This window comes from Leucoraja erinacea, chromosome 19 (assembly GCF_028641065.1).
Source record: "Leucoraja erinacea ecotype New England chromosome 19, Leri_hhj_1, whole genome shotgun sequence".
In the NCBI taxonomy this organism is placed as follows: Eukaryota; Metazoa; Chordata; class Chondrichthyes; order Rajiformes; family Rajidae; genus Leucoraja; species Leucoraja erinaceus.
Window position 1 is genome coordinate 3403238 of NC_073395.1, and position 23928 is coordinate 3427165.

At 49.1% G+C, this 23928-nt stretch overlaps 1 protein-coding gene across 1 annotated transcript; it reads right to left on the reverse strand.

Moving 5' to 3' along the window:
• Positions 1 to 8619: 8619 nt before the first annotated feature.
• LOC129706108 (hemagglutinin/amebocyte aggregation factor-like) lies at positions 8620 to 22356 on the reverse strand. The gene is made up of 7 exons (XM_055650095.1): positions 22264 to 22356; positions 19904 to 19933; positions 19138 to 19167; positions 13735 to 13813; positions 11161 to 11349; positions 9745 to 9897; positions 8620 to 8817 (listed from the first exon to the last, which is right to left on the reverse strand). Exons 1-7 carry the CDS (start codon positions 22316 to 22318, stop codon positions 8772 to 8774), a joined length of 582 nt encoding a protein of 193 aa, XP_055506070.1. The 5' UTR covers positions 22319 to 22356; the 3' UTR covers positions 8620 to 8771.
• Between the last annotated feature and the right edge of the window lie 1572 nt (positions 22357 to 23928).

Here is a 23928-nt window from a genome sequence, read left to right on the forward strand (position 1 = left end):
GCAGTTCCTTCTTGAACACTGCAGGTTGGCACCCGTCCCAGTGGGAAGCCAAACCAACCAGAGCCCATTTCCGACCTCTCGGCCTCTAGCTTCCGACATGGTTTCAGCGCAGCTGAACGGACTGTTGCTGAGCACCAGCGGCGTGCATTCAGCCGAGGCTCGTTACTTACACCCCTGGGGCCATTATCAAACGGAGCACGTTCAGGTAAACAGCCTCAATTATTTGGGCGGCACGGGCTGGCTGTCTCTTGATGTGAAACCACACGGAGATGTGTTGTTAACTACATTTCCATGGTGCTCTCTGGTCTTGTGCATGTTTCTGTTTTAGAGTCAGACAGTGTGGAAACAGGCCCTTCAGCCCAACTTGCCCACACCGGCCAACACGCCCCTTCTATGATAGTCCCACCTGCCCACGTTTGGCCCATGTACCTCCAAACCTCTGCAATTCCTGTATCCACCCAAATATCTTTTGTGTTGTTATTATTATCTGCCTCAACTACTGTGTGTCTACACCTGTTACCCTCTGGTAGTAAATGTTGCCCGTCAGGTTCCGAATAAATCTTCAGGTTCTTCAAGTTCTGATTAAATCTTCTCGTCAATATTTTTTTAAGTCACAGAGTGATAACAGTGTGGAAACAGGCCCTTCAGCCCAACTTGCCCACACCGGCCACCAGTGTCCCAGCTACACCAGTCCCACCTGCCTGCATTTGTACCATATCCCTCCAAACCCGTCTTATCTGTGGTACACAAAATTGCTGGAGAAACTCAGCAGGTGCAGCAGCATCTATGGAGCGAAGGAAATAGGCAACGTTTCGGGCCGAAACCCTTCTTCAGACTGATGGGAGGGGTGGGGGGGGAGAAGGAAGGAAAAAGGGAGGAGGAGGAGCCCGAGGGCGGGGGGATGGGAGGAGACAGCTTGAGGGTTAAGGAAGGGGAGGAGACAGCAAGGGCTAGCAAAATTGGGAGAATTCAACGTTCATGCCATCAGGACGCAAGCAACCCAGGCGGAATATGAGGTGCTGTTCCTCCAATTTCCGCTGTTGCTCACTCTGGCAATGGAGGAGACCCAGGACAGAGAGGTCGGATTGGGAATGGGAGGGGGAGTTGAAGTGCTGAGCCACCGGGAGTTCAGGTTGGTTATTGCGGACTGAGCGGAGGTGTTCGGCGAAACGATCGCCCAACCTCCGCTTAGTCTCCCCCTGTCTTATCTGTGTATCTGTCTAACTGTTTCTTAAACATTGGGTTAGTCTCAGCCTCAACTACCTCCTCTGGCAGCTTGTTCCATACACCCACCGCCCTTTGTGTATAAAGAAGGAACTGCAGATGCTGGTTTACATCAAAGATAAGCAGAAAATGCTGGAGTAACTCAGCGGGACAGGCAGCATCTCTGGAGAGAAGGAATGGGTGACTTTTCGGGTCGAGACACTTCTTATCAGTAACAAGTCTGCCATGCAGGGCAAAACTATTTATTGACTCCCTTTGAACAAGAATCTGACCACTCCGAGCTGCCTATCCCGAGAGTATTTGTTGTGTAAACCAGAGTTACCCACGGCAGGTATCAGGACTAGTTCAGGCTGACATTATATCCTGCTTTGTCCAATGCCTGCAGTCTGGAAAATCACTTTCCTGACTTTGGAAACACCTGTATTGTCGTTCCAGCCTCGTTCTTCATTCTGAAGCCTCCAGTCCTTAACCCCCCCCCCATCACCTCACCATAGATTAGAAATATGACATGGAAACAGGCCATTCGGCCCACCCAGTCCGTGCCGACCAGCGATCCCCGCACAATAACACACTAGGGACAATTTACCATTTTTTCCCCAAAGCCAATTAACCTACAAATTTGCACGTCTTTAGAGTGTGGGAGGAAACCGGAACACCCGGAGGAAACCCACGCAGGTCACGGGGAGAACGTGCAAACTCCGTACAGACAGCACCCGTAGTCGGGATTGAACCTGGATCCCTGGTCTCTGAAACGTTGCCTATTTCCTTCGCTCCGTAGATGCTGCTGCACCCGCTGAGTTTCTCCAGCATTTTTGTCCACCTTCGATTTTCCAGCATCTGCAGTTCCTTCTTGAACACCACCAGGAGAGATTGGATCGTCAGCTTTTCGAGTCCCCACTCCTTTTCAAACATGCAGACTGTTTTGATCGTGCAAACTCCACACAGACAGCACCCAAGATCCGGATCTCTAGCGCTTTCAGGCACTGAATGGCGAAAAGCCTGGATAGAGTGAACGTGGAGAGGATGTTTCCACACTAGTGGGAGAGTCTAGGACCAGAGGTCACAGCTTCAGAATAGAAAGGAGATGAGGAGGAATTTCTTTAGTCAGAGGGTGGTGAATCTGTGGAGTTCATTGCCACAGACGGCTGTGGAGGCCACGTCAGTGGGTATTTTTAAAGCACCAATTGACGGATTATTGATTAGTACGTGTGTCGGGGGTTATGGGGAGAAGGCAGGAGAATGGGGTTGAGAGGGAAAAGATAGATCAGCCATGATTGAATGGCGGAGTAGACGTGTTGGGCTGAATGGCCTACATTTATGAACTTTACCTGCTGACCCTAAAGGGTTTGGAGGAATTTGTGGAGAGCGCGTGGCTGAGGCTCTCTGGTGCTTTGGCATAACAGCTGGGGATCGATCATGCACGACTCAGAAGGTCATAACTTCTATAAGTGATATAAGTAGAATCAGGCCATTCGGCCCATCAAGTCTACTCCACCATTCAATCGTGGCTGATCTATCTCTCCCTCCCAACCCCATTCTCCTGCCTTCTCCCCGTAACCCCTGACACCCGCACTAATCTAGAATCAAGAAGGGAAAGCAAGAACTTAATTGTCCCATCTGGGACACATGACAATAAACTCACTTGACTTGACTTGAGTATCTCCGCCTTAAAAACATCCACTGACTTGTGGCCTCCACAGCCGTCTGTGGCAAAGAATCCCACAGATTCACCACCCTCTGACGAAATAAATCCCCCCTCTCACCTCCTTTCCTGACCTGACTCTGAGTTTGCACGTTCTGCCTGTGAGAGCTTGCATTCTAGTCTGAAGAAGGCAGCAGCATCTATGGAGCGAAGGAAATAGGCAACGTTTCGGGCCGAAACCCGGAAGGGTTTCGGCCCGAAACGTTGCCTATTTCCTTCAGGGTTTTGGCCCGAAACGTTACCTATTTCCTTCGCTCCATAGATGCTGCTGCACCCCGCTGAGTTTCTCCAGCGTTTTTGTCTACCTTCGATTTTCCAACAACTGCAGTTCCTTCTTAAACAGCATTGTAGATTAGGTTACACAAAAAAGCTGGAGAAACTCAGCGGGTGCAGCAGCATCTATGGAGCGAAGGAAATAGGCAACGTTTCGGGCCGAAACCCTTCTTCAGATGCTGCTGCACCCGCTGAGTTTCTCCAGCTTTTTTGTGTAACCTTCGATTCACCAGCATCTGCAGTTCCCTCTTAAGCATTGTAGATTAATTGGGTTCTGTAATATTTCTGCAAGAGTGTAGGGAGTGTCCAAGTCACGAATGAAATCAAAATGTTTTCTCATCCCGCAACACGAACAGGTTTGGGAACAGCTCCACCCACGACCACAAGAAATTGCAGCGAATTGAGAGTGGACGCAGCCCCAACCATCACACACCAACCAACCTCCCTCCCATCGACTCCATCTACACCTCACGCTGCCTCGGCAAGGCCAGCAGCATCATCAAGGACCAGTCGCACCCCGGCCACTCCCTCTTCTCCCCTCTCCCATCGGGGCAAAAGGAACAGAAGTGTGAAAACGAACGCACACCTCCAGATTCAGGGACAGTTTCTTCCCAGCTGTTATCAGGCAACTGAACCATCCTACCACAACCAGAGAGCAGTGCTGAACTACTATCTACCTCATTGGTGACCCTTGGACTGAAGAAGGGTCTCGACCTGAAACGTCACCTATTCCTTCGCTCCATAAATGCCTCCTCACCCGCTGAGTTTCGACAGCATTTTTGTCTACCTTGTACTATCCTTGATCAGACTTTGCTGGCTTTACCTTGCACTAAACGCTTGTCCTTTATCAGTGTTTAAGAAGGAACTGCAGATGCTGGAGAATCGAAGGTACACAAAAAAGCTGGAGAAACTCCCAGTCTGAAGAAGGGTTTCGGCCCGAAACGTTGCCTATTTCCTTCGCTCCATAGATGCTGCTGCACCCGCTGAGTTTCTCCAGCTTTTTTGTGTACCTGCTATTCCTTTATCATGTGTCTGTACACTAAATGAGTCGATTGTAATCAATAGACAATAGGTACAGGGGAGTAGAGGCCATTCGGCCCTTCGAGCCAGCACCGCCATTCAATGTGATCATGTCTGATCATCCCCAATCAGTACCCCGTTCCGGCCTTCTCCCCATATCCCCGAACTCCGCTATATTTAAGAGCCCTATCTAGCTCTCTCTTGAAAGCATCCAGAGAACCAGCCTCCACCGCCCTCCGAGGCAGAGAATTCCACAGACTCACCAATCTCTGTGAGAAAAAGTGTTTCCTTGTCTCCGCTCTAAATGGCTTACTCCTGATCATGGCTTAATCATGTATTGCCTTTCCGCTGACTGGTTAGCACCCTGCAAAAGCCTTTTGCTGTACCTCGGTACACGTGACAATAAACCAAACTGAAATATTTTGTGTCTGTCTCGTATTATAAAGGTCAACTAAAGTCATAAAACCAATGAAGTAACTGCATTTTAATTTGACGAATGCAATGCCTGGAATGACTAATTCCTAACCTCTGCCAACGAGATTAGAAGTGGGTGAATTATTCCGATGCCTGGACTGCATTAACATGGTCAGTTATATTGTCCCTTGGCACTGTGTGTCAGAGAGTGAGGTCGCCACCTACAGGCATCTAGAGAAAGTGTGGGGAGAGAGCAGAAGAGATCCTCACAGAGTGATACAGTGTAGAAACAGGCCCTTCGGCCCAACTTGCCCACACCGACCAACATGTCCCAGCTACACTAGTCATAGAGTGATACAGTGTAGAAACAGGCCCTTCGGCCCAACTTGCCCACACCGGCCAACATGTCCCAGCTACACTCGTCCCACCTGCCTGCGTTTGGTCCATATCCCTCCAAACCTGTCCTATCCATGTATTTAAGAAGGAACTGCAGATGCTGGAAAATCGAAGGTACACAAAAATGCTGGAGAAACTCAGCGGGTGCAGCATCATCTATGGAGCAAAGGAAATAGGCAACGTTTCGGCCCGAAACCCTTCTTCATGTCCCTGTTTAACTGTTCCTTAAACATTGGGATAGTCCCTGCCTCATCGACCTCCTCTGGTGTTCCAGGCACCCACCCCCCTCTGTAAAAAAGATCTTTCCCCTGCACATCTCCTTTAAAGTTTGCCCTCTCCCCTTAACGCTGTGTCCTCTATTCCACCCTGGGGGAAGAAGGTTCTGACTGTCGATCGATGCCTCTCATCATTAAATATATTTCTACCGGGCTTCTGTTAGCCTTCTCCCCTCTCTAGACCTCGTTATTTCTAACTGCTGGCGTGACATCAACTTTTCCACTCACCTTGTCCACTCCAACCTCACCCCCTCTGAACGTTACTGCCCCCCCACGCACTCTGCAGCAACCCTGACATGATAATCAAACCCGCCGACAAGGGAGGTGCCGTGGTAGTCTGGCGCGCTGACCTCAATTAGGCCACAACTCTTGGACACCTCCTCCTACTTATCCTTCGACCATGATCACACGGATGAGCACCAGGCCACTATCTCAAACAAAGACCCTACAGCGAGCAAGATAGTCCACTCGACGAAATAGACGCAGTGCGGTCATGGGCAGATTCACGGATTCATTTTCGGCCCCATTTCCGTAACCGGCTTCCGCCTCCGCACCAAAGATCCCGTAGCGGAGCAAAGATACTGGTGCGTAGACGGAAGCCGGTTACGGAAACATCCTCGTAAAAATAAAAGTTATTTGGTAAAAATCTTCTCCTCATTTTCAGAATTATAATTTATTAACACAAACTGTTCCCCCGCAATGTTGATTACACTGCGGGTCGGGTCCGGTCCGGTTACTGAAATGGATGAAAAAAAGGCTCACATTCCACTCCGTTGCGTACTACACGTCAGCCCGTTGCAGTTAGCAGCAGTGGTCTATCTTGCTCCACTGTAGGATCTATGGTCTCAAACCCCTACTGATTTCATCACCCTCGCACAGCCCGTTTTTAACCTTCTCCCCAAAATCCACAAACACAACTGCCCCGGCAGGCCCATTGTTTCTGCCTGCTCCTGTCCTACGGAAATGATTCCCACATACCTCGACTCCATCCTATCCCCCGACCTACGAGGTGATCAGAACTGCATGTGGACTAACCAAAGTCTTATCGGGCTGAATCATGACTTCCCGACTCTTCTACTCAAATGTGGCCCGACCAAAGTCCAATAAAGGCCCAAAATGGTTTCCTGACTCTTAAGATCAAAGCCCGGAGCATTTGCCTTCTTTACCACGCTCTCTACTTGTGGTATAATTATCTAGCATATATTAAAAGATTAGTTAACTGTAATCTTGATCTAATCTTTTAATATATCCAGCCTGAGTCTGCTCCTAAATCCATTTTGCAATTTAATTATTTTTAGTTAAATTGAAACATTATTCCCTTATCATGTATCTGTACACAGTGAATTGTTTGATTGTAAACATGTACTGTCTTTCCCGCTGACTAGTTAGCACGCAACAAAAGCTATTATTCACTGGACGTGACAATGAACTAAACTTATTTACTCTAGGTGTGTATTAAGCAATTCTATTGTCTTATTGAACATAGAAAGAATGAAAACATAGCAAATAGGTGCAGGAGTAGGTCATTCGGCCCTTCGAGCATTCAATATGATCATGGCTGATCATTTAAAATCAGTACCCCGTTCCTGCCTTCTCCCCAGCCCTACGAGCTAAGTCTAACTCTCTCTTGAAAACATCCAGTGAATTGTCCTCCACTGCCTTCTGTGGCGGAGAACTCCACATGCAACAGCACAGGGACAGGCCCTTCACCCCCCTCCCTCTTCAGTAGAAATCTTGAGATTGAGTAACGTGGTTTCAGCCTCTGCGGTCTAAACTTCACAGCCACATTTTCATTGCCAGTGTGCTGTTCATAATCTCTGCATGGCACTGATATGAGCAAGTGGTAAAGCATGCCGTGACCCAGAGCTTCAAGATACGATGCTGTTTATTGCAACAAATCTGTCACAACGACATGCCCTAACTGACCCTACCTGACCCTACTTCAAGAGGAACGATTAATGAAGCAATATTATATGGAGCCAAGGTTGAAGGGAGTGGAATATATACTCGAGACCCAATATTATCCTGAAAACTCAACTTTGCATGAATGAGAGTGTTTAAGTTCACATTGTCCTTGGCGGTTGGTGAGTTTTGGCACATGTAGCCCTGGCTGTTGTCTTCATTGTTCAATGAAGGTAAGTTTTTCATAGTGACTGGTTTTGAACAATCGAGGGTCAATAAATAATCAAATGCATTGAATAGCGTTTGATTAATCCCCTCTGAATCTTAATTGATTTATTTGTGACTCAGCGTACTGTGCGATTATTTGATCTCCCACTTTGTTTAATAATTGTTATGTGATGAAGGTAAACGTCTTAAATGATGAAACTCAGAAAGTGTGATGGTCTATCAATTATAACGTTCTGATTATACAATTAGATGGGTGGCGCAGCTGTAGAGCTGCTGCCTCAGAGACCCGGGTTCGATCCCGACCAAGGGCGCTGTCTGTACGGAGTTTGTACGTTCTCCCCGTGATCTGCGTGGGTTTTCTCCGAGATCTTCAGTTTCTTCCCCACATTGAAGGGCTTGGACACACTAGAGGCAGGAAACATGTTCCCGATGTTGGGGGGAGTCCGAACCAGGGGCCACACAGTTTAAGAATAAGGAGTAAGCCATTTAGAACGGAGACGAGGAAACACTTTTTCTCACAGAGAGTGGTGAGTCAGGGGAATTCCCTGCCTCAGAGGGCGGTGGAGGCCGGTTCTCTGGATGTTTTCAAGAGAGAGCTAGATAGGGCTCTTAAAAATAGCGGAGTCAGGGGATATGGGGAGAAGGCAGGAACGGGGTGCTGATTGGTGATGATCAGCCACGATCACATTGAATGGCGGTGCTGGCTCGAAGGGCCAAATGGCCTACTCCTGCACCTATTGTCTATAGTGGTGCCCCAAACCGTGGCACTTGAACTGAATCATTCTGCTGCTGCCTGTAATGCAGAGAGTGATGCCAATCCAACCTGCTTTAACCAAGGTCAAGGGCCTGTCCCACGGGCATGCGACCTGCATGCGGCAAGCGCGACCCACGGGCATGCGACCTGCATGCGGCAAGCGCGACCAAACCAGAAGCGGGAGCCGCGCGGAGGTTGAGTGAGTGACACGGCGTCGAGGCGGCTACGGGCCGGCAGGCCCTTGCCGCGCGTAATTTTTGAACACGGTCAGTTTTTCGGAGCCCCGCGCGATGTCGGGACCAGCTCCGCACAACTCCATACTGCTCCGGCGATCGAAGTGGGACCGGCCCGTGAGGCCGCAAGGCTCAAGCGACCACGTTAGGTCGCGCTTGCCGCATACAGGTCGCATGCCCGTGGGACTTAACTTGCTCGCACGTGAAAGTGATCCAGAGCCCACCAATATTTCTGCAGTCTAATACTTTAATTTTTTGGATGAAAATTTCCAAGTCGATGATGAGAACGGGTCGAGTGAGAGAACGGGTCTGAAAACAAGTGACCATTTCTCTGCCTGTCCCACACCAGCTCAGCATGCCTGCTGCTCACAATACTGGTACTTCCAACGGCGGTCCCTAGCAGCGGGGGAAGACAAGAGAATGACAAGATAAAATGGCAGAACATCATTTGGATGAAAATACGTGCATCCAGCACGGAGACAGGTCCCATGGCCCAACGTACACGCCAACACAGATGCCCCAGTTAAACTAGTCTCATCTGCCAGCGTTTGGCCCATAATCCCTCGAACCTTTTCCTGTCCATGTACCTAGGGCCACCAACTTTCCCGCTCCCAAATAAGGCACAGAGGTCAAAATAAGGGACAGATTCCCGACGGCAATTTGTCGACCGACTGGGCCGTGTCTGGGTGAACGATGGGTTGGCCTCGGGTGCTGGACTGCACACAAAGCCCAGCCGGCGGGGCCAGCTGAGGAGTTCTGGCCCTGGGCCGCGCGACGTCGCGCACAAAGTCCGGCGCCCCGTCCAACTCACGAACCGATGATAGTGCGGTGCGGGGCGTTGGGGTGCGGGTGGGTTGCGGGGTGGGGCTGGGGGTTGGGGGGGGGGGGGGGGTGGGGATGGGGGGGGGTTGTGGGTGGGGTGGTGGGGTGTGGGCATGTGTGTGTGTGGGGGGGGGTGTGAATGGGGTGGGGTGGGGCTTGTGTGGGGGGGGGGTTGCGGGTCATGGGGGTGGGGGTGTTCGGGGTGGGGGTGGTGGGGGGGTGGGGGCGGGGCGTGGGGGGTGTGTGGGGTGGGGAGGGGGGGGGGGGGGTGGGGGGAGTGTGTGGGGGGGGTGGGGGGGGGGGGGGGGGGGGGGGTTGCGGGTGCGGGTTGGGGGTGACTCAGCAGCCCAGCCTGGCGGTGAAGGCCGGTAGACCTGTCCACTATAACCCACATCCATTATAAAGAGGAGCACAATAACCAGGGTGGACCCTGCAGCCCGCCTGCCTGCCTGCCTGCCAGTGAAGCAAGGTCGAAGGGTTAGCCTGCAGCTTGTTACTCACTCGCGGTAGTTGTCGTGGTAGCTGGAGGCACCGACGAGGTACGTGGACGCAGGGAGCTGCCAGCTGAAGTACTGGTCAAAGAGGTTGAGGTAGTCGGTCCAGAAACACGTGGTGTTACACACCTTATTCACACGGCAGCAGTAAAACTTCCATCTGACAAAATATACCACAGCAGCGGTGACTGACACAAGCTTTTAAGACATAACAGTTCAGTTTAGTTTACTGTCCAGTGTACCGAGGTACAGTGAAAAGCTTTTGTTGCGCGCTAACCAGTCAGCGGAAAAAATATACATGATTACAATCGAGCCGTCCACAGTGTACAGATACATGATAAAGGGAATAACCTTTAGTGCAAGGACGTTAGTTTAGCGGGGAATGTGGATACCATCAATGGGATAAGATATAGAGCAGCATCGGGGTGATCAAGCTCCCACATCAGGGGGGATGTCAGCACCCCCGCACCGGGTGATCGGACCCCGGGTCGGGGTTGGTCCAACCTCCTGATTATTGGAGCTTCCAGACACCAGTCTGTACCCGATACAGCGAGCTCCTCGATGGTGAAATCCGCAGGCCACAGTTGGAGCGTCGATCCCAGGCAAGGGATCGCAGGCTCCAATGGTAAGTCCATGAATCCCGCGGTGGGGCTCAAAGTCAGTCTCGAGCAAGGCCGCCAGCTCCATGATGTTAGGCCGCAGAACGACCAGAGATACAATCCAGAAAACAATCGCATCTCCGGCAAGGAGGAGATGAGGAGAACTCTCTTTAGCCAGAGGCTGGTGAATCTGTGGGATTCGTTGCCACAGGTGGCTGTGGAGGCCAAGTCAGTGGATATTTTGAAGGCAGAGATAGATAGATTCTTGAATAGTGCGGGTGTCAGATGTTATGAGAAGAAGGCAGGAGAATGGTGTTAGGAGGGAGATAGATAGATCAGCCATGATTGAATGACGGAATAGACTTGATGGGGCCGAATGGCCTAATGCTACTCCTATCCCTTATGACCTTATGACTAGTGGAAACACCCTCTCCACATCCACTCTATCCAGGCCTTTCACTATTTGGTGAGTTCCCCCCTCCTAAACTCCCTATGGAGTGGACACCATAAGCTCAGTGGAGAGCTTTAGGAAAATGCAGCTAATGACAAAATAAGGTTATCAGAATAAGTCATTAATTAGATAGACACAGAATGCTGGAGCAACTCAGCGGGACAGGCAGCGTCTCTGGAGAGAAGGAATGCGTGACGTTTCGGGTCGAGATCCTTCTTCAGACTTCATCCGTTCCTTCTCTCCAGAGACGCTGCCCGTCCCGCTGAGTTGCTCCAGCATTTTGTGTCTGTCTTGGGTTGAAACCAGCATCTGCGGTTCCCATCCCCCAGGACTGTGGGCGAATTGGCTCAGGTAACATTGGCTGCCCCAGTACCTCCGGTCCTCGTGCTTGTTCACGTGGTCGGACTCCATGCCACTGATGACCGAGTCAAACGGGCAGGTGAAGGTGAATTCCTCATCGAAGTTGTTCACATAGTTGCTCCAGATACAGGAGGGTTGCTCAGTGAACGTCGTCTGGCACTTGAAATCCCACATGCGATCCTCGTAGTAGCTATGATGCTGACTGCAACACAACACACGAGAGGCAAGGTCAGTCTCCGCGACTCCTGCAAGCTGAGTGTAGGTCTGTCAATTGACAAGAGTATGTATAATCAATAGACAATAGACAATAGGTGCAGGAGTAGCCTCAATGACTGATAGCTGATCATTCCCAATCAGGTGTCCTTGAGACTCTTGAAAGGCGCCCATTAATAAAATTTATTATTAATATTAATCAGTACCCCGTTCCTGCCTTCTCCCCATATCCCCTGACTCTACTATTTTTAAGAACCCTATCTAGCTCTCTCTTGAAAGCATCCAGAGAACCTGCCTCCACCGCCCTCTGAGGCAGAGAATTCCACAGACTCACCACTCTCTGTGAGAAAAAGTGTCCGTTCTAAATGGCTTACTCCTTATTCTTAAGCTGAATAAGGTAAAATATCTAGACACCTCTATAAGATTACCCTCTCATCCTCCTGCATACTTCATGAATAGAGACCCAGCCTACTCAACCACCCCCCCATCCCATAGCTCACACCCTCTGGTCTTGGCAACACCACCCCGTGAGGCAGAGAATTCCACAGACTCACCACTCTCTGTGAGAAAAAGTGTTTCCTCGTCTCCGTTCTAAATGGCTTACTCCTTATTCTTAAACTGTGTGTGGCCCCTGGTTCTGGACTCCCCCAACATTCAGGAACATGTTTCCTGCCTCTAGAGTGTCCAAGCCCTTAACAATCTTATATGTTTCAATGAGATCCCCTCTCATCCTTCTAAACCCCAGAGTGTACAAGCCCAGCTGCTCCACTCTCTCAGCATACGACAGTCCCGCCATCCCTGGAATTAACCTTGTAAACCTGCGCTGCGCTCCCTCAATAGCAAGAATGTCCTTCCTCAAATTAGGGGACCAAAACTGTGCACAATACTCCAGGTGTGGTCTCACTAGGGCTCTGTACAACTGCAGAAGGAAAGTAGGTAAAAGTCAAAGTGTTGACTCACGTACTCCCACACTCGCAAAGACAGTCTTCCACAACCGTGCAGATGAAACCCAGCGGATGTCACCTCCAGAACAAGGGGTCACAGTTTAAGGATAAGGGGGAAATCTTTTAGGACCGAGATGAGAAAATCATTTTTTACACAGAGAGTGGTGAATCTGTGGAATTCTCTGCCACAGAAGGTAGTTGAGGCCACAGTTCATTGACTATATTTAAGAGCGAGTCAGATGTGGCCCTTGTGGCTAAAGGGATCAGGGGGTATGGAGAGAAGGCAGGTACGGGATACGGAGTTGGATGATCAGCCGTGATCATATTGAATGGCGGTGCAGGCTCGAAGGGCCGAATGGCCTACTCCTGCACCTATTTTCTATGTTTCTATATGTGGAGCATCCTGGACATTACAGCTCACCCCCTCCACGACACACTGGACAACCTGAGGAGCACCTTCAGCAACAGACTGGTTCCTCCAAGATGCAGCACAGAACGCCACAGGAGATCCTTCTACCCTGTGGCTATCAAACTGTACAACTGTACAACACCGAGTCCGCAGAAGGGTCTCGTCACGAAAAGTCACCCATTCATTCTCTCCAGAGATGCTGTCTGACCCGCTGAGTAACGCCAGCTTTTTGTATCTACCTTTGGTGTAAAACCAGCGTCTGTAGTTCCTTCCCACACACCTCACGCTTGCTCAGATTAAACTCCATCTACCATTTCTCTGCCCTTGTCTGCAGCTGACCCATGTCGTACAGAAACATAGAAATTAGGTGCAGGAGTAGGCCATTCAGCCCTTCGAGCCTGCACCGCCATTCAATATGATCATGGCTGATCATCCAACTCAGATGAACTGGCCTCAACTACCCTCAGCGGCAGAGAGTTCCAGAGATTCACCACTCTCTGTGTGAAAAAAGTTCTTCTCATCTCGGTTTTAAAACATTTCCCCCTTATCCTTAAGCTGTGACCCCTTGTCCTGGACTTCCCCAACATCGGGAACAATCTTCCTGCATCTAGCCTGTCCAACCCCTTAAGAATTTTGTAAGTTTCTATAAGATCCCCTCTCAATCTCCTAAATTCTAGAGAGTATAAACCAAGTCTATGCAGTCTTTCTTCATAAGACAGTCCTGACATCCCAGGAATCAGTCTGGTGAACCTTCTCTGCACTCCCTCTCTGGCAATAATGTCCTTCCTCAGATTTGCAGACCAAAACTGTACGCAATACTCCAGGTGTGGTCTCACCAAGACCCTGTACAACTGCAGTAGAACCTCCCTGCTCCTATACTCAAATCCTTTTGCTATGAAAGCTAACAAACCATTCGCTTTCTTCACTGAAAACATTTGCACGCCACACGTGCTGAAATCAATCGCTGCGCGCGCCAGAATACCACCAGAATACGGCGCAGACAACTTTCTCAGTCGCTTACCTGGAAATTGTAGAAATAGTTTCAAATATGGGACAAGTGTACAACAGCTTGTCATCAAACTCGTTTACCCAGCGGTTTTCTGAAACGGAGCACAGTCATGTTGTTTAAGAAGGGACTGCAGATGCTGGAAAATCGAAGGTAGACAAAAGTGCTGGAGAAACTCAGCGGGTGCAGCAGCATCTATGGAGCGAAGGAAATAGGCAACGTTTCGGGCCGAAACCCTGAAGGAAATAGGCAACGTTTCGGGCCGAAACCCTGAAGGAAATAGGCAACGTTTCGGGCCTGAAATCCTTAAGGAAATAGACAACGTTTCGGGCCGAAACCCCGAAGGAAATAGGCAACGTTTCGGGCCGAAACCCTTCCGGGTTTCGGCCCGAAACGTTGCCTATTTCCATCGCTCCATAGATGCTGCTGCACCCGCTGAGTTTCTCCAGCATTTTTGTGTACCTTGGAGCACAGGCATCTTCTAGACATACCAATGGAGCAGTCTTTCAAGAGACAGATTGTAGGACACAGGTGCTGGACTTTGCAGGAGAGGATAGTATAGGCGTGAAGTGGATGTTTCCACTAGTGGGAGAGTCTAGGACCAGAGGCCACAGCCTCAGAATTAAAGGAGACGAGGAGGAATTTCTTCAGTCAGAGGGTGGTGAATCTGTGGAATTCATTGCCACAGAAGGCTGCGGAGGCCACGTCAATGGATGTATTTAAAGGCAGAGATACTGCAGATAGATTCTTGATTGCCATGGGTGTCAGGGGTTATGGGGAGAAGGCAGGAGAATGGGGTTAAGAGGGAGAGATAGATCAGCCATGATTGAACGGCGGAGTAGACTTGATGGGCCAGGTGACTAAATTCTGCAACGAGAAGTTATGAAATAACGAATCTGTCTGCTCTCAGTATAAAGGATCTATCTGGGGCGGGTCCAGCCAATGATACGCAAAACTATCCAATACAATCTAAACACGGCACGGTGGGGCAGCGGTAGAGTTGCTGCCTCACAGCGCAGGAGACCCGGGTTCGATCCCGACACTGGGCGCTGTCTGCACGGAGTTTGTACATTCTCCCCCCGTGACCTGCGTGGGTTTTCTCCGAGATCTTCGGTTTCCTTCCACACTCCAAAGACGTACAGGTTTATAGGCTAATTGGCTGGGTATAAATTGTCCCTAGTGTGAGCAGGATAGGGTTAATGTACGAGGTGCGGACTCGATGGGCCAAAGGGCCTGTTCCCGCGCTGCATGTCTCAACCTATGGCATTTGGACAGGTACACGGATAGGATCCTCCTAGCATCCTCCTCACAGCTAACACTGCCCCCCAGCCTGTCAACCCTGCCAAGGTGGATAATCACACATTACACTCCTGCTGAGTTTTTGCCCACTCTTTCTGTATTCTCTGCACGAACATGCACTCCTATCTGTCTCTGCATTGCCAGCAAACTTGGCAGGTGGGACCTGTGTAACATTGAACCTTGGTGATAATTTGCTAGCTCTCTGAATTCATGCATACGTTCTCCAGCTCCTTTTCAACAGCAACAGCCTTTGGTCCATCTCCAATTAAACTTATGGGTCCGTCCCACTTGGGCGATGTTTTGGGCGACTGCCGGCGGATACGAGAATGGAATTCACCGAAGTCAGCACCAGCGGCAACCTACGACAACACCTGCGTCAGGCTACGCTGATTGGCGTCAAATCCACAGTCGCCACTTTCGCAGAAATATTTTCAACATGTTGAGAATCCAGCGGCGATCAGAAAGACGCTACAACTCTTTGGGCGACTGAGGAGACGACTCACGACCGTACAGGGGACACAGACTAGTCGCCTAAAAAATCACGTAAGTGGGACAAGCCCACAAGTCTTTTTTTTTCTTCTCTGTCCACCCTGCCAAGGTGGATAACCACACATTACACTCCTGCTGAGATTTTGCCCACTCTTTCTGTATTCTCTGCACAAACATGCACTCCTATCTGTCTCTGCATTGAAACATAGAAACATAGAAATTAGGTGCAGGAGTAGAGGCCATTCGGCCCTTCGAGCCTGCACCGCCATTCAATATGATCATGGCTGATCATCCAACTCAGTATCCCGTACCTGCCTTCTTTCCATACCCCCTGATCCCCTTAGCCACAAGGGCTACATCTAACTCCCTCTTAAATATAGCCAATGAACTGGCCTCGACTACCCTCTGCGGCAGAGAGTTCCAGAGATTCACCACTCTCTGTGTGAAAAAAGTTCTTCTCATCTCGGTTTTAAAGGATTTCCCCCTTATCCTTAAGCTGTGACCCCTTGTCCTGGAATTCCCTAACATTGGGAACAATCTTCCTGCATCTAGCCTGTCCAACCCCTTAAGAATTTTGTAAGTTTCTATAAGATCCTCCCTCAATCTCCTAAATTCTAGAGAGTATAAACCAAGTCTATCCAGTCTTTCTTCATAAGACAATCCTGACATCCCAGGAATCAGTCTGGTGAACCGTCTCTGCACTCCCTCTCTGGCAATAATGTCCTTCCTCAGATTTGGAGCCAAAACTGTACGCAATACTCCAGGTGTGGTCTAAACCAAGACCCTGTACAACTGCAGTAGAACCTCCCTGCTACTATACTCAAATCCTTTTGCAATGAAAGCTAACATACCATTCGCTTTCTTTACTGCCTGCTGCACCTGCATGCCTACCTTCAATGACTGGTGTACCATGACACCCAGGTCTCGCTGCATCTCCCCCTTTCCCAATCGGCCACCATTTAGATAATAGTCTGCTTTCCCGTTTTTGCCACCAAAATGGATAACCTCACATTTATCCCACATTATACTGCATCTGCCAAACATTTGCCCACTCACCCAGCCTATCCAAGTCACCTTGCAGTCTCCTAGCATCCTCCTCACAGCTAACACTGCCCCCCAGCCTGTCAACCCTGCCAAGGTGGATAACCACACATTGCACTCCTGCTGAGTTTTTGCCCACTCTTTCTGTATTCTCTGCACGAACATGCACTCCTATCTGTCTCTGCATTGCCAGCAAACTTGGCTGCTGTACGCATGGTGCATGACATTATGATTTGGAATGTTCTCCATGTCCCTGATTCACACAGGAAATATTATCTTTCCAACATGCACTAATTATTACATAGAGTGCACGCAAGTTCTTTATAGCTTTAAGCAGAGAGGGGGAAGACTTTAAAGGAGATGTGTGGGGCAAGTTTTTTTTGTTTTTTTTTTACACAGAGGGTGGTGGGTGCCTGGAACACACAGCCAGGGGTGGTGGTGGAGGCATATATGATAGTGGTATTTAAGAGGCTTTTAGATAGGCACATGGATATGCAGGGAATGGAGGGATATGGAACACGTGCAGGCAGGGAAGATTAATTTAACTTGGCATCATGTTCGCATGGACATTGTGGGCCGAACGGCCTGTTCCTGTGCTGTTCAATAGACCCAAAATGCTGGAGTAACTCAGCGGGACGGGCAGCATCTCTGGAGAGAAGGAACAGGGTGATGACTCTTCAGTCTGAAGAAGAGTCTCGTCCCGAAACGTCACCCGTTCCTTCTCTCCAAAGATGCTGCCCGTCCCGCTGAGTTACTCCAGCATTTTGTGTCTACTTTTGATTTTTTTTTCCAGCATCTGCAGTTCTTTCCTATCACAAGGCTACAAAGGAGATTAGTATCCATGGAGTTGGGAGAAAAAAATGTATCAAACATTAATGCTCTCTGGCACTTGGAATATTGATGATGACAATATTATTGGAATTCTGCACTCAATTTCAACTATGGTTCCACAGTAGTCTGTGGACAGGCCCTTTACGCAGCTGCAAGTAAGAATTTCACTGTTCCGTTTCAGTACATACGACAATCAAACAATCTTGTCTCAGAGTTGCACATTACGTAAACCAACTCATTAAAAAATCTGTATCCGTGCGAAGAAAATATTACGCTAATGTTACACTGGGGGAAATAATAGCCCGTTAAAAACAGAAAATGCTGGAAACACTCGGAGGGTCAGGCAGCAGAGGTGATTGTGCAGCTGAAAGGCACTTCATTGGACCGCTGGTCTGCTGAACGCATCGTGCATCTTTTGTTTTTTACTTTAGATTCCCAGCCTCTGCAACTTGTTTGATTTTCAACGAAGGGGCCATTGTTTTGGTTGTAGAACACAGAACAGTACAGCACAGAAACAGGCCCTTCGGCCCACAATGTCTGTGCCGAACATGATGTCAAGACCAACTCTTCCTTCTTCTTGGTTGGCGGCGCGACTCACCCGTTGCAGCGGCCCCTACAGCCTGTCTGTCTTTTTTTTATTTTTTGTCTAGTTAAATGTAGTGTTTGGTGTTTTTTAATAGTATTTTTAAATGTGTAAATGTGGGGGGAGGGGGAAACTGTTTAAATCTCTTCCCTGTCCGGGAGACCCGACTTTTTCCCTGTCGGGTCTCGGCTGTCGTTGGGGCCTAGCACCGTGGAGCGGCCTCCAGCCTGAACGAGCCGGGGGCTCGGGAGACTGCGGAGCTGCGGAGCTGCGGACTCACCATCGTCGGGGGTGGCCGGCCTCGGAGCGTGGGGAGCGGCGGTGACTCGCTGCTGCGACTCGACTCCTGGGGCTCGGAGGCTCCAGCAACGCAGCCGCAGGTCCGGTGGACTGTGACATCGGGAGCTCGCGGGTCTGGGAGGAGAGAGAGAGACCGCTTCCCGGAGCTCCCACAACGCGACTTCTCCAGCCGGTGTCACGGGGTTGGAACAACCCGGACCGGGACAGTATATCACCCGGCACGGCTTCATGGCCGTGGGACTCACCATCGCCCGTGGGGGTTCCAACCTTGGACTTTTCAGACCGGGAGCGGGGCCGTAAATCGCCCCGCGCGGCCTAAAATGGCCGTGGGACTCATCATCGCCCGCCTGGGGCTTGGACATCGGGAGAGACACGGAGAACAGGGGAGAGAAAAGACTTGCCTTCCATCACAGTGGCTTCACTGTGATGGATGTTTGTGTGAATTTAATTATGTGTATGTCTGTAAGACAGTGTCTTTGTTTGTATGGCTGTGGAAACAACATTTCGTTTGAGTCTCACTGGGGCTCAAATGATAATAAATTTGTATTGTATTGTATTGTATTGTATCTGCCCGCACGTGATCCATATCCCTCCATTCCCTTGTTCCTATCTAAACGTCCCTTAAATGCCACTATCATATCAGCCTCCACCACCACCCCTGGCAGTGCATTCTAGGCACCCACCACCCTGTGTAAAAAAAAAAACATACCCCGCACATCTCCTTTAAACTTTGCCCCCTCACCTTAAATCTGTGCCATCTAGGCTTTGACATTTGACAGCCAGAGAAAAGGTTCTGAGTGTCTACTCTGTCCATGCCTCTCATATTTTTTTAATCAACTAATGTACAATAGGTTATAGATCATCTCGCGACTTACCGGGAAGCATATGATCAACAGGTCTGTGTGCTGGAAAAGATAACATAATTGAATTTAGATAACATCATCGCAGTTCGGATTTCAAAAGCAAATTGGGTCATTGTGAAAGTTGCAGTGAAAAGTCTGAAGTCAGACTGAAGAAGGGTCTCGGCCCGAAACGTCACCCATTCCTTCTCTCCAGAGATGCTGCCTGTCCCGCTGAGCTACTCCAGCATTTTGTATCTACCTTCGATTTAAACCAGCATCTGCAGTTCTTTCCTACACGAGGCTACAAATGAGATTCGTATCCATGGAGTTGGGAGAAAAAATGTATCAAGCATTAATGCTCTCCGGCACCTACACTTGGAATATCGATGATGACAACGCTGACCTTTATTGGAATTCTGCATTCTATTCCGACTGTGATTCTACAGTGGTCTGTGTACAGACCTGTTAAGGGTCTGTCCCACCAGCATGTGACTGCATGCAGCAAGCGCGACCAAACCGGAAGCGGGGGCCGCGCGGAGGTCGAGTGAGTGGCGTGAAGTTCGAGTGAAGTCCGTGGGGAGTTCGCGCGTGACGTACGGCGTCAAGACGCTGCGTCTGGTGTCGAGACGCTGTGTATGCCCGTTGAGGCGGTGCGTACAGCGTTGAGGCGGCTGCGGGCCGGCAGGCTTTGACATTTGACAGCCAGGGAAAAGGTTCTGAGTGTCTACTCTGTCCATGCCTCTCATATTTTTTTTTATCAACTAATGTACGATAGGTTATAGATCATCTTGTGACTTACCGGGAAGCATAAGATCAACAGGTCTGTGTGCTGGAAAAGATAACATAATTGAATTTAGATAACATCATCGCAGTTCGGAGATGGTGCCAAAAGCAAATTGGGTCATTGTGAGAGTTGCAGTGAAGTCAGGCTGAAGAAGGGTCTCGGCCCGAAACGTCACCCATTCCTTCTCTCCAGAGATGCTGCCTGTCCCGCTGAGCTACTCCAGCATTTTGCGTCTATCTTCAATGTAAACCAGCTCTGTAGATCCTTCCTGCACAATTTGGTTACCTGTTGTGTTCCTCCAGTTTAAGGGACCGCATATCCAATTATTGTTTCGCTAAATTAAAGTCTCCTTAACTCAAACTAAAGCTGCATCTGTGAAGCCCGATGACTGACTTATGAGTGGATCTTCCAAGACTATAGAAACATAGAAAATAGGTGCAAGGAGGCCATTCGGCCCTTCGTGCCAGCACCGCCATTCATTTGGATCATGGCTGATCGTCCCCAATCAATAACCCGAGCCCGACTTCTCCCCATATCCCTTGACTTCACTAGCCCCTCGAGTTCTACCTAACTCTCTCTTACATCCATCCAGTGACTTGGCCTCCACTGCCCTCTGTGGCAGGGAATTCCACAAATTCACAACTGAAAAAGTTTTTTCTCACCTCAGTTTTAAATGGCCTCCCCTTTATTCTAAGACTGTGGCCCCTGGTTCTGGACTCGCCCAATATATATATTCATTGGAGTCCAATAAAACGTAGAACATAGAACAGTACAGAATGGCCACATCTGTGCCGACCATGACGACACGTTAAACTGATCACCTCTGCCTGCTAGTGACCCGTATCCCTCCATTTCCTGCACATCCATGTGCCCATCTAAAAGCCTCGTAAACAATGCCACTATCTTATCTGCCTCCACCACCACCCCTGGCAGCGTGTCCCAGGCACCCACCACCTTCTGCGTTAAAAAAATCTCTTTTAATCTGAAGAAGGGTTTCGGCCCGAAACGTTGCCCATTTCCTTTGCTCCATAGATGCTGCTGCACCCGCTGAGTTTCTCCAGCACTTTTGTCTACCATCTCTTTTAAATATTGCCTCTCGCCTTAAACCTATGCCCTCAGGTTCTTAATATTTCCACACTGTGAGAAAGGATCTGACTGCCTACCCTATCTGTGCCACAGAGGCTAGAGTTATGGAGGGACTTTTTAAACGAGATGATGTCTCCGGAATCAATTAACTTCAAGTATCCCATGTGAAATAAACTTAGGAATTCTCTTTCCACTTCCCAGCAAACAAGCCAAGTTCCAACTTCCTGCTTGGAGCTAATCAACCTCCAACCCACAACCAGTTCACAATCACAAATCAAACTGTACCTCAACAATACTTAGGTAATGGTGATGGCCAGAACAATACAGTGATCTCCCTTCCATTTAATGTTTAGTTAAACTGCTGTTTCCCTGGCCACTTACTGAGTCATAGTCGTACAGCATGGGAACAGGCCCTTTGGCCCAACTTGCCCACGTGGACTAACATGCCCCATCAACACTAGTCCCACCTGCCCGTGTTCGGCCCATATTCCTTTAAATCTAGCCCATCTATGTACCTGTTTGTTAAACGTTACGATAGTACCTGCCTCAACTACATCCTATGCTCACCACCCTTTGTGTAAACAAAGTTGCCCTTCAGGTTCCTATTAAATCTTTCTCCCCTCACCTTAAAACCTATGTCCTCTCGTTCTCGACCCACCTACTCTGGGCAAAAGACACTGTGCGTTTACCCGATCTATTCCTCTTATGATTTTGTAAACCTCTAGACGATCGCTCCTCACCCTCCTGCGCTCCAAGGAATAAAGTCCTAAACTCTATTCCTTGGAGCGCTTCCTCCAGCACACTAATGCCCCTGTCCCACTTAGGAAACCTGAACGGAAACCTCTGGAGACTTTGGGCCCCACCCAAGGTTTCCGTGCGGTTCCCGGAAGTTTTTGTCAGTCTCCCTACCTGCTTCCACTACCTGCAACCTCTGGCAACCACCTGCAACCTCCGGGAACCGCACGGAAACCCTGGGTGGGGCACAAAGTCTCCAGACGTTTCCGTCAGGTTTCTGAAGTGCGACAGGGGCATTAGAAACATAGAAAATAGGTGCAGGAGCAGGCCATTTGGTCCTTCGAGCCAGCTCGAAGGACCGAATGGCCTACTCCTGCACCTATTTTCTATGTTTTCATTCAGTATCCACAGGAAAACACAGGAAAAACAGCCATTCAATATGATCATGGCTGATCATCCAAAATCTTCCTCAGTGCTATCTTGAATGCAGACGACTGCTCTCTCTGAAGTGCCAGAGACTGGAGCACCAAGTCTAACCAAAGCATCTGCTGTACCTGAAGGCACTCCATAGACACCAGCAACGAGAAGCAAAAGACTCAACACTCTCATTGTTCCAGATCCAAGAGTTCACACCAGTTAACTGAGTGCAGGAGGGGCATTTACACCAGCATTTATACCCAGGCAAAATATTTCCAACAGCTGCCTCTTTAAACATTAATCGGCTGTGTGTATCGGTGGTTCAAAATCCCATTAAGCGCAGGTGCTGTGGGGAAAGTCAACATCCCAATCTTTGAGAAATTGCTAAGTAGGAAAATAGTACGACAGGCATATTATTATTTTTGAGAGGACAGGAATACATTTTGCTCAGAGCATAAACAAACCTTCAATTATTCATTTTACTGAGATACTGGGAAGATCATCAAAGACCCCTCACACCCCAACCATGGACTGTTTGCCCTCCTCCCATCAGGGAGGCGTTACAGGAGCCTCAGGTCACGTACTAGTAGGATGAGGAACAGCTTCTACAACAACACAATCACATTGCTGAACTCGGAGTCCCGCCGATAGATTTCTCCAGTCCCTCCGTCCCCTTTGTTTAATTATTCTGTATTTCCTGATTATTCTGTATCTTCCCTCTTTCTATTTTTTTTTGTTTTCTTTATGTACAACTACTACGGACTGACGCAAAACTGCATTTCGTTGTACTGATACTTGTATTTGTGCGATGACATTAAAGTTGAATTGAATTGAATTCCAGCCCCAATGTTCATTTGGTCATCTGATGGTGGATTACATTCTTCCCCCCTTGCCTCTTCACAAGTTCAGTAAGATCTCCCTTCTGTCAATGTGTGGCTTAGTCACAGTGTCCCAGACACATTGGCCAACAGCTTATCTTGTTCAGCAGCACAACCAAGGTCCTTCTATTCCTTTGAACCGCTCTCCATTGACTCCTTCTGCACTTGGTGGAGCTTTGGAATAAGCAGCCAACACAAACAAAGACTTGTCCCACACTCGTGTTTAAGAAGGAACTGCAGATGCTGGAAAATCGAAGGTACACAAAAAATGCTGGAGAAACTCAGCGGGTGCGGCAGCATCTATGGAGCGAAGGAAATAGGCAACGTTTCGGGACGAAACCCTTCCGGGTTTCGGCCCGAAACGTTGCCTATTTCCTTCAGGGTTTCGGGCCGAAACGTTGCCTATTTCCTTCGCTCCATAGATGCTGCTGCACCCGCTGAGTTTCTCCAGCATTTTTGTGCACTTGTCCCATACTCGTCGGGCAGGAGGTACAGAAGCTTGAAAGCGCGCACCACCAGACTCAGGAACAGCTTCTTCCCCTCTGTTATCAGGCTTCTGAACGGTCCTTCCATACGCTAGGGTGCTGTCCCATTCACCTCTACCCCATTGTGGACATTGGACTTTGTCTGTGGAACTGATGCGCTACAATGCTGAGAACTAGATTCTGCATTCTGTATCTTCCCCTTTGCTCCACCTATTACACTTGACTTTGAACTGGTCATATTTATGTATAATAGTATTTAATCTGTTCAGATAACCTGAAAATCAAAGCTTTTCACTGTACCTCACTCAGTACATAAGCCTAATGTAATGTGATTTCTTTGCCTTGCCTGCCCATCAAAAAACATATTTTTTCGATTTTTTCAAGAACCTGATCAATTCTTTAATATCTTCCTGTTCCTACGATTTCCTACCTCATCATG